An 11530-nucleotide genomic window follows, 5' to 3' on the forward strand; every position below is an offset into this window, starting at 1 on the left:
TAATTATATATCAGAGAGGAAGGGCAAGGGAGAAATAGAAACATCAATGAAGAGAGAGAATCATTGATCGGCTGCCTTCTGGACGCCCCCTACTGGGGATGGAGCCCGCAACCTGGGCATGTGCCCTTGACCGAGAATCAAACCGTGACCACCTGGTTCATAGATTGAAGCTCGACCACTGAGCAATGCCGGTTGGGCTGGTGTTAGCAGTTTAATGTCACACAGTTCTAATCAACCACTGGGAGCTACATCAGTCTTCGTTTTGGGGTCACATGAATGAAGAAAACCTCAGTGTAAGGGCCTGGTGTTCATTCCTTCTACCCAGAGGGAGGGCAGCATCTCACACTGTGGAGCCGGAGGCCACTGGCGGGGCCGGGCTGTGCGGACATTTACCTGAAAAGGGTCTGCACGTTGACGATGGTCTTGGCGTCGGCCATGTAGTCCTCCTCGGCGCTCATGGTGCTCTCCTTGTCCACGACCACCATGTTGGCAGCGAACGTCACTCCGCACCTGAGTAAGTCATCGAGGCTTTGGCGGAAATCAACAGAGAAAAAGGCCCCTTGAGTAAGTCCCAGGACGGGGAGTGGCGCTCACACATGGCGACTGACCCCCGTGCTAGCACCGGTCACCCCCACGGGTGGCTTCCTCCGAGGTGCGCCCTGGCCGGTGTGCGTGGGGATGAACATTTGGAGTTCCCTCTATTGAGCCAGAGTCTAACTTAAAGCTGATCTGAGAGCTGTTGCATGTTGGAGCTCTTTATGTTTCATTAGATCTCAGCTGTCTCAAAGCATATGCATTAAGGATATTTAATAAGACTTATTAATTATATTAATAAAACATGGACAACACCTATTTGGCAGTCATAGGGTAATAGCACATGTTAACATTTTGTCTGTACAGTTAACATACTATTTTAAAGACACGTGTCTATTTTTCATCGGTAAAATGCTTTTGTGAAGAGTGAAAATGAATGCTGATGTTCATTGAGATGGTCGAGCCTGATAAAGTTATATAAATCTGGGAAGTGTTTCTTTTAAAATTTTTGTTATTTCTTTCTGTAGAGCTATATGTTAGAGGTTGGAACCATAAATACATAAATAGTGCTACTCAAGACTCGTGTTTAGTTAGCCTAAAGCAGTGATGGCGAACCTGTGAAACGTGTGTCAGAGGTGACACGCGAACTCATTTTTTTGGTTAACTTTTCTTTGTTAAATGGCATTTAAATAGATAAAATAAATATCAAAAATATAAGTCTTTGTTTTACTATGGTTGCAAAGATCAAAAAATTTCTATATGTGACACGGCACCAGAGTGAAGTTAGGGTTTTTCAAAATGTTGTCATGCCGAGCTCAAAAGGTTCGCCATCACTGGCCTAAAGTTTTGGAGTGGGTGGCTGATTAACCTGATTTCTTTGGTTGCATTAAACAAGGGTGCTAACCTCACCTACACGTTCTTGCAGGTTATGATAGAGTCAGCCTTTTCCCAGATCACCGTAAACACTTTGCCTCGCATTGAGTGAGAAGAAAATGTTACCCTGAAAGCTGAAACTAGAAAACCGCTCTCCTGTTGCCTCTGTTTCATATGAACTAGAAAAACAGGCCTGAATTGGCTAAGAGACCATACGCGAGTGAGCGTAACAGGGTGCTCGGTACGGAGTTGCTGGAAGTCAGAAGAATCGGGCTGACTGATTTGCACAGCTTCTGACTTAAAACAGCAAGTGTGGAACTTAAAGAGCAGCAGTTCCTTTCAGATTCATCAACGGCACAGTCAGTTGCCTGGAGATCTTTTCCAAGTGCGCGATGGTGGTTGAATTAGCCGGGTCGGAGGGAAGTGTTTTTCCCCCACGGGAAGGCAGGATTTCTTACTCTGTGATCAGGTGAGAGGGTATTACCAAAGCTTTGAGTCCAAGATGCCCAGGAGTGGTCCAGAAAAAAGACTGCACTTGAATCAGGAACAATGTTCTGTGGCAGAGATTTTATGGCTAAAACTGTGGAAACAGAATGTTATTCCAAATAAATTTTCTATGGTGAGAGGGGCCAGGACCCTATCATCCAATCAATATGATGACTGAGCAAAATCCCTACCAATACTTTTCTTAGATGTTCTTTTTATCTAGGAAATCCATCATAATTGTTCTTACATCTATTAAAGTGTTAAAGAAAGAAAGAAGCCAGTGAAAAATGAATGTGGCCTGGTCCCTATGGACTGTAAAAGTTATGCCTTAGATCATATGCCTTCAACCCACCTTATTCTCATTTTAAATCACGTTCTGCTCTTAAAATCTTTTCTCCACCATTAAAAATAAAGATCTCCATTATTATTATATAGGAGAAGGAAAAGAGAGTTGGGGGAAGGTGAGCTTGACTACAAAAAGATGTATGGGTAGAAGTTATGATAGGAAACATGACTATTTCATCAGCAATAAATCAATGAAATTGAAATTTGACCAAAATTCCCCTAGGAGAGAACCTATACTGAAAAGCTAGTCCCTATGCCTTAAAATAGTTAATTCCACACTCAACATACTGGCTGCTGCTGTTCACATGTCATCTTGGCAAATAATGTTAGTAATTATTATTAAATATGAGTTTAAATGTATTGAAACAATTTATAAAAATCGAATGGCATTTCTGCACCCTGTAGAAACATTTTTGTTATGTTTTAACTTTATCATTTTTATATTAACTTAATATTGCATTATATTCTTGCTTCCTTTTTTTAACTAGGCTGCCAAATTATTCTTTTTTAATTATTTATTGTTTATAGTATTACATGGGTCTCTTTTTTTCCCCCATTGCCCCCCTATCCCCCACCCCAAGCACAAGCCCTCACCCCCCTGGTGTCTGTGTCCATTGGATTTGCTCATACGCATGCATACAAGTCCTTTGGTTGATCTCTTACCCCCTCACCCCACCCTGCCTTCCCTCATAGGATGTACAGTCTTTTGGATGCTTCTATGTCTCTGGTTCTATTTTTGTTCTTATCATACTTTGTCCCCACACCCTGCCAACAAAGTTACCTTCAGCGTGGCTGTTTTGCACAGTTCGGCCACCAGATGGCAGCCGAAGAGAAAAGTCAGTATGGATGAAAAAAGTCCCAGACAATGGAATGGCAAAGCTTCCCTTTCTAGCCTGCTCTAGGACTTCCTTTCAGGGAGAACTAGAAGGTGAATGTTAGAGTCTAAAGGAGTGTCTGTGAGTGTGTTGTAAGTCATTTGAAAGGTTTTTAGATTGTGTTTTTTAAGAAAAATCTCAAACAGAAGCTAAAGAGTATACTATTTAGTGGACCCCCAGGGACCATTCACCCAGCTTCAATAATTATCAGCTTCAGTAATTATTCTCCTTCATCTCTCATAGGAATTAGATGCTCTCAGTTCTTCTCACATACATACTGTTACAGAAGAAGAATTCGTGTCAGAGGTACATAGGCAAAGACGGATGGGCAGTTCATTCTCCTTTAAATAGCCTGTTCTTCGCAAGAATTCTAAGTGAATACTATCACTTCAGAGAAACATTACTAGTGACAAAATGTGGGACATGTTCATGAGTTTAAGTAATTTTCATATATCTATCTACATTTTAGTTCCTTGGTATTATGACAACTGATCATGTAAGTTTTATTATTGTAGAGTGCAGGCTAAATATATGTCACTCTGGTCTTCGATGTACCCACAGCCAATAAGTACTTTCAAAGTTACAGAACTATTTTTTTCAACGGGGCAAAATGTAAGCATAAAACTCTCAATTGAGAAAGTTAAACATTTTATTTTGAAGGCTCTGGTTGACATTTTTTTAAATAAAAAATTAACACATGTTATAGGAATATTAGTTGTTATTATCTTTTAGTTCTTATAGTTTTATAATGTCATATTCATGTGTGTAAAATAATTAGTATTTTCATATGGAAGCATTGCACACAGTTGACATTTTAATTAACAAATTTTTAGAAATTATGAGCTCGGATATATGTTACTAGAATAAATTCTTGAAGAAATGCTCCAATTTATAAGTCTGACTTAAAATGAGCATTTCTGAATTATTTGGAAGGTTTCCTGAAGTTAAGATAAAGGTATTGATGCATCACAACGCTGAACCTTTGGGTGTTCCTCAACCAGATATCAAAAGCAATAATGCTGTTGCTGTAGACAACACAGAACTGAGACAACTTTAGAAACTTGGCAAACATCAACAAAATCGACATGCAGCCAAATTTGCTTCAGTTCAACCACAGAGGACCGCTAGGAAGGTGGACTACAAGATGAACACCACACAAGACCGTAAGCTCTACATGCAGGATACGTCATCTACGTGAAACTACACGGCCAAGTCCACTCATCATGCAACACGGCCACAGCACAGGACGAACCACGGGACACCACACCAGTTAGCGTGCCACAGACTTTGTCACCTACTTGTCAATAGAGCCCACCATGTAGTAAACCATTGGGAACCAACAGATTGCATCCAGAAAATGTATATCTGGCCTGAGTGGCAGATGGGTTACAAAATGAAACACAAGGTCACAACAGGGGCAACGCCACCAGGGAAAGGAAGTGGACTTACTTTGCATTTCCAAAACCAACACCATTGACAAGATTAATTTTAGGTGCTTCCCCCCACCCTTAATAGTCATTAGCAAGTGTCATTTATACGCTTGATGAGTAACATAATGCAATCAGAATTATAAAAACAAATGTTCTGCTTTCTGAATCAGAAACATGATGGCAGCTGATTTCTTTGTAATATTGAAGGCCACATTGCAAAAGACCAGCCTCTGCAGGGCAACAGGCACCTCATTGTTGCAGAAAGGACTCCATGAAACTTCCTGGAACATGATTTATTGGTCTTTCGTTTTTTGTTTCCTCATTTTTGACCAAAGGAACAGAGGACAGCAAATAAAAACGTTCATTACCACTTTCGGGAAGTACTCGGGAGCTAATACATTTTACAACCGGCCCAGTCATCCTAACCCTTTGAAAGAAAATCAAACCCCATAAAAATTATCTAACGGGCAATGAATAGTGGATTGCAAAATCTCAGTCATCAGGAAAGCAAAGGAAATTTTTAGTGCAAAATAATCCAAAATTAAAATACAACTCTGTTTCTAAAAAAACTTGCCCAGCCGGTGGCTCAGTGGTTGAGCGTCGACCTATGAACCAGGAGGTCAGGGTTCGATTCCCGGTCGGGGCACATGCCCGGGTTGCGGGCTTGGTCCCCAGTTGGGGGTGTGCAGGAGGCAACCCATCCATGATTCTCTCTCATCATTGATGTTTATCTCTCTTTCCCTCTCCTTTCCTCTCTGAAATCAATAAAAATATTTTTTAAAGAAGAACAATGTATTTTTTGCATATATCAAAAGCCTATAAACTAGGTAATACCATATAGTTGAGAAAACAATGAACTATGAATTGCATAGAAGCTTATAGTATATTATGGAGACATCTCTGTTTTGAGAAATTTCTGTTGATAAATTTCAAAGGCAGAGATAAGGCCAGAGTCTGACCTCATCCAGTTTATCCTGAAATTTGGATCACTTTGGAATTTAAGAGGAGAGTTGGAGGATCCCAAATATGCTATTGATCTCAAGGCCATCTGCTACTAATTTTGAATCACAGAGAGGGATATTATACTTTTAGGATGTAATAAATTTGACAGTAGCATTCAGTGACCTATATTTACATTTGCAGAAGGATTTTGCAATGCTCGAGTAGTCGAATTTCACAAAGTATATCAATCCAACCTTTTCAAAGCTCATGAACACGGTGAAGCATGCCTTATTCATGTTGTTATAAGATGTACGCTCTGACAGTGGAAGAATCAAAGTCATGGCACAATATAAAAGATGGATCATAAATATGCTTCTCTGATAATTAACGGTTCCTTAGAAAGACAACAAAAGTGTCCAGTTTGGGCAGAGTTCTTCTAGGCTAGTTGATTAATTAGAGAAAATGACTGTAATTATTTTGGTGGCATGTGTCCCACTGGTATAGACTGATGACCACATGCAAAAATAGTTTTAAGTAATGAGCTCAGTATTCCAGCGATGGTTTAAATCGTATTTGTGAAATATAATCAAATCCAGTGATTATTTTGTAGCATAGCACTGATTATATCTCCTAATGAATCACGTGCCATAATGTGTCTGATTTAAAATATTCTGAGCAAATTGAAAAAAAATTATTTTTTAGATAATATTAAAAACTCTTCATCCTATTCTTGTATTTACTTGTAAACATACTTACGGGTTATCCAACAGCAGCACTATGGGGTTGAGTTCTTTCTTTGGTCTATAATAAGCCCTGAGAGGAACAATAAAATTATACAATCCATTTCCAGCTGTTTCAGCTGCAACTATAATTAGTTTATTTTTGAATCCATAGGCTTTTGCGTCTTCATAGTAGTTATGCTGGCAACTCTACAGGAGAAAAATCATGCAAAAGAAAAGCCAATTTTATACCCTGCTAAAATTTGATGAAAAAAATGTTAAGATACATGGCTATGTAAAATTAATCTAACCCTAGTAAATCTTTTATTTTCTAACAAATTTGAAAATAGTTACATTTTTCTATACCCAATTTTCCAGCATGTTTCAGGAAATAATGTGTGTTGATCAGACAAATAAATTGCAGGTATATAGCTTGATGAAGAATAAACAACACCCACATACACATGTTCTATTGTAAAGTAGACTTACCACTACATCTACATTTAAAAATTATCCCAATGTATATGTCTATCAAAACAGCACATTATATACTGCAAACATATGCAGTTTTTACTTGTTGGTCATACTTCAGTGAAGCTGCAAAAAATCATCTACCCATGACTTTCATCTCCACAAGTATGGTAATAATATAATTATAGAACCATGTAGCCCTAGCATGGAATACCTGAAGGGATTTTATTGTTGTTGGATATGGAGAGTTCACAGGTTCAAGATTCAGACACCTCTGTTTTGCTCTTTAAAAACATGACTGACAGACTGGCTGGCATGGCTCAGTGGTTGAGCATTGACCTATGAACCAGGAGGTCACAGTTCTATTCCTGGTCAGGGCGCATGCCCGGGTTGTGGGCTCAATCCCCAGTAGGGGGCGTGCAGGAGGCAGCTGATCCATGATTCTCTCTCATCATGGATGTTTCTATCTCTCTATCCCTCACCCTTCCTCTCTGAATATATATATATATTTCTGACAGATTCATTGGGTAATTTGGATAACTTAGAGCAGTTAAGAAAGTAAAATTCACCATTTTCTGTATTATATTTACTTTCAAAAAGATAATATTCTTCGAACCCATTTTACTCTGTACGAATCATTTACCATATGGACTGCACAAGAGGATTTGCATGTATGTCATTAGGAAATAGCATGACGTAACTTTGCAGAAAAGCACAGTGACAGGTGCTTACCTTGTCTAGTCTTAAGCAGCAAAAGGGCACTTTTTCGTGAAGGAGATGGCAAAACGTGGGCGAACTTCCTATGTATGGAGAGTAGGGGGGGTAGCCTTTAGCGTACCTGTAATGCAGTATGAGATGCTGAATCACCTGGAATAGCACATGCGAAGCTGGACTGTTAAGTTACAGCTACGATCCTCCATGTTGATAGAGTGAGATACAGTGACTTTATGATGCAACTACAGTTTGATAAGGAAATAGATTAGGACCAGGGAAGGGGACTAGGGCCCATGTACCAAACCTGGCCCATCGCCTGCCTGGTTTTCTGAATTAAAAAAAAAAAAAATATATATATATATATATATATATATATATATATATATATATTTTATTTAAAGTATTACAAATAGTAGAACATATGTCTCCTTTTTCCCCTATTGACCTCCCCCTGGCCTCCCCCACCCACCCGGCACATGCCCTCCCCCCCCCAGTGTCTGTGTCCATTGGTTATGCTTATATGCATGGTTTTTATATTTTTAAATGGTTGGAGAAAAGATCAAAAGAAGAATAATATTACATGTCACATGAAAATTATATGAAATTCAAATTTCAGTATCTGTAAGTATTTTTTTAAAAAAAACCCAAAACACAGCCAACCAAGTCATTCATTGTCTCTGAGTACTTTCATGCTTCAAATGCAGACTTGAGTAACTGCTACAAAGACCATGTGGTCCATAAAGTATAAAATATTTACTAGCTGGTTCTTTCCAAAAAGGGTTTGCCAATCCTCAGTTTAAAACCAACAATTACAAAAATGCTGCTTATGTCACGGAAATACTGATTTAGGTATTTTTTTCTTTAAGGATAGAAGATCCATTTGAGAAAACTGAACCCGGAAATACACAGGGTGGGGCAGAAGTAAGGTTTACAGTTGTTCATATAGAAAATAATACGATAATTAATAAATAATGATACAAGAATAAACTCTGTGTTTCTTACTTTGGGCCCGCCCTGTATGTTTCAGTCAGAAATTTGAGGGTTTCAAATACTTTATAGTCAAGGGAGATACTGCCCCGTAGGAAGGCTTTTGGGTAGCAATATGTAGGATTGATTCAAGATGTCTAGTAGGTATGCACATTAGTTCCCGTGGCAGGCACCACCCCAGTAAATCTTAGAGAACCTCAGCATACTCTAAGTTTGAGGACATTTTTTCATCCGGTGTAGTTTCATCTTCTGATTGGTCACTGAGAAGGTCACATGTTTGAAGGGATGATGCATCTGCAACCTCTAGAACAGGGGCGATGCTGGGTCTTCGGATTTCTTTGATTCCCTCCGTAGGAAGAGTCAGGGTAGGGCCACTGGCCGACCGACAGCTTGTGTCTTGCAAGTCGATAGCCACAGTGCCTAACACAACGGAACATGAGAGTCCATCAGAGCATTTGCCACTGTGACGACGTAGCCATCATTTAATGATCAAGGTGAAGGAAAAGGTAATCAGTTTAACCAGAAAATCTTGTTTATCCTTTCATTTCAAAGGTGATTTCCATCTTTATCATGTGGGCATTTTTGCCCACCCTGGTAAAAAATACTGTATTTGTATAAATATGGATTTGCTAAGTCTGTCTCTATAGTATGAAACATTAGATCAGTGAAATGCTGCAATACTTAGGAATTGAAAGTCAAACAATCACCTTGTTTCAATTCACTGTACATTTATATAAAACTAGAGGCCTGGTGCATGAAATTTGTGCACTCAGGGGGGGAAGGGGTCCCTCAGCCCAGCCTGCGCCCTCTCGGACATCCTTAGCTCTCAGTGGTGAGAATGAGGTGATGAATAGAAGGGGAGCTTTAAGAAGAACAAGGAATATTTAAAATAGCCTTGGATACCTGGGTGGAAAACTTACAAAGGCAACACAGAGGTGCCAGGTGCTTATATCCTAATCAGAAATAGAAAGCAATTGTTGGCAGCTTTGAATTCGTTTACTGTTTTACCACTTCAACAGCTGAGCATTTTTGTTCTGTATGCTTAATTACATCCAGTTTGGAATAGACACAGTATGTTCTAAATGTGACTTTGAAATTTTAATAGAAAATGAAGCATCTCTATTATTCTTTCGTAAAGAAAGAAGCAAATGGCGTTTCCAAGGTTAGCCGGCCTTACCCATGCTGGCGATGATGCTGTGCACAGGCAGCCGCGAAGGCCCGTGGTAGAAGGACCGCGAGAAGCTGCTCTTTTTCTGCTGGTCTTGGTTCTTAAACGCTGAGTTCTCTTCCTTGGTGATATTAATATAGAAACACACATCCGTGGCGTTCATAATGTACCGGGGGCCTGGGTTCAGAAGAATGTTTTTATTATCCTCCCTCCTGACACCAATCAAGCAGACACCGAACCTGGACATAAAAAAGAAGATGGAAGAGTTTTCAGAATTGTAACAGGGGCCCCGTTTTGTTCCCTTACGTTTGCACATGTAGGAAAATACATCAACGCTGCTAGGGCAGCGGGGAATACAGCCCCCCCAAATCATCAGGGGAGTATTTGCGACTCAGAGCACCAAAGGGGGTCGCAAATGTTGTAGAAGCCTCTGTCTTAACCCTTTTCGGTCCAACCTCGAGGCTGACTCGACAGACCAGGCGCTAGGAGCCGGTCCAACGTCGAGCAATAAGAACATTAAAAAGTTCAACATTCAATCCCGCCAATTAATTTGGACCAGACTGTTGGAATTCCAGAAATAACATTGGGCCGCAAAGGGTTAAAGGTCTGAGACAGTCAGATGTCACTTCCACTCCGGAAGCAGCGGGAACATACTTCTTGTGTGCGTGGAAGGAGGCGTACGTGAAACTCTTCCCTTCGTACTCGGCGAAAAACGCGCTGTCCTCCAGAGTGATGTGGTACACCTCGTTCCCCGAGCACCTGCCGTAGGTCTTCTGCCACTGCTCGGGCGACTGCTGGCCCTCCCTGCAACACAGGCACACACATCCACACACAGAGACCATGAGCGCAGGCACAGGGAGCGCAGCACCCAGCCCTCCCTTAGGCCCCAACCCGTCTAGTGTGAGCAAGGCTCCTTCCCCCTGATGGGCAGCCAGTGGCCTGAGACCCTGTTGGTCTGGGAATAGGGTCTGGTAAGTGGGGGTTACCCCTCCTGCTGAGCGAGAGGAAGCAGCCTCTTTAGCCTGGAGCCTCCCAATGCCAGGTCACAGAGGGCTGGACCCGGCCCCCAGCTGTCTGCGGGAAAGTAGCTCAGATGGTTTGTGTGTTCACCCAGGACCCCCCTGGCCTTCCCAGCAGTTGGTTAATGGTTGAGCCTGATTGCAGGGCAGTGGTGCTGTGGTGGGCGGAGCAGGGGGCACTTCCTGTTCTGTGTTGAGAATTCAATGCAAATGGGGCCTCTTTCTAGAAATGTCGCCGTCAGCCTCGCTGGGGGTTGGCCTGTTTCATGCTGCACCTAAACATACCCTGGGGCAGGGGTTTCATCAGAAAACAGTCCTTTATCTCCTTTTCACTTCCTTTTTTTTTTTTGGTTAATCCTCACCAGAGGATATTTTTCCATTGATTTTTAGAGACAGTGGGAGAGAGAGGGGAAAGACAAAGAGAAACATCGATGTGAGAGACACATCAATTGGTCGCCTCCTGCATGCACCCTGACCAGGGCCCAGGCTGGGGGAGGAGCCTGCAACCGAGGCATGTGCCCTTGACCGGAATCGAACCTGGGACCCTTAGGTCCACAGTCCAGTGCTCTATCCACTGAGCCACACCAGCTAGGACTTCCTTCCCCTTCTTTTTCACTGATAAAGCGCATGCGTTTTATTTCCTTAATCATCATTTTTCTCGGAGCAGGGACAGTGGATGGGAGCATGTTGCTCATACCGGGCTTTGAACCCTGAGCCTCCACCAGCCACTTTGCGCATCTCTTAGGTCCTTTATTGACATCATTTTCACTGAGCACCGGGCTGGGCTGTGAAAAACATTCTAGAAGGTGTAAGAATGAGTAAGAAGTGTTCTCTACCTTGACTGCAGCTACATCCGGCTCAGCCGGGAGAAATAAACACATAAAAGGACTGTGCTAGAGGCTCTGGCAGAAAATAACAACATTCTGTGTGGATCCAGAGGGGGAATCACAGGAAACGGGGGGGGGGG

The 11530-nt window shown here is 41.5% G+C and overlaps 1 protein-coding gene across 1 annotated transcript in view; it reads right to left on the reverse strand.

Annotated features, from left to right (window-relative positions):
• The window catches only part of KCNT2 (potassium sodium-activated channel subfamily T member 2), a gene marked incomplete at its 5' end in the record, with an annotated part of 86250 nt that overhangs the window by 19132 nt on the left and 55588 nt on the right, over positions 1–11530 (reverse strand). The window contains 7 exons of the mRNA XM_006102789.3: positions 394–528; positions 4412–4483; positions 6242–6414; positions 7408–7513; positions 8583–8796; positions 9554–9783; positions 10199–10348. Coding sequence (XP_006102851.1) covers positions 394–528; positions 4412–4483; positions 6242–6414; positions 7408–7513; positions 8583–8796; positions 9554–9783; positions 10199–10348 — 1080 coding nt within the window. The remainder of the gene's footprint in view (positions 1–393; positions 529–4411; positions 4484–6241; positions 6415–7407; positions 7514–8582; positions 8797–9553; positions 9784–10198; positions 10349–11530) is intronic.

The sequence above is a fragment of the Myotis lucifugus genome, unplaced genomic scaffold (assembly GCF_000147115.1).
Source record: "Myotis lucifugus unplaced genomic scaffold, Myoluc2.0 scaffold_428, whole genome shotgun sequence".
Taxonomy (NCBI): Eukaryota; Metazoa; Chordata; class Mammalia; order Chiroptera; family Vespertilionidae; genus Myotis; species Myotis lucifugus.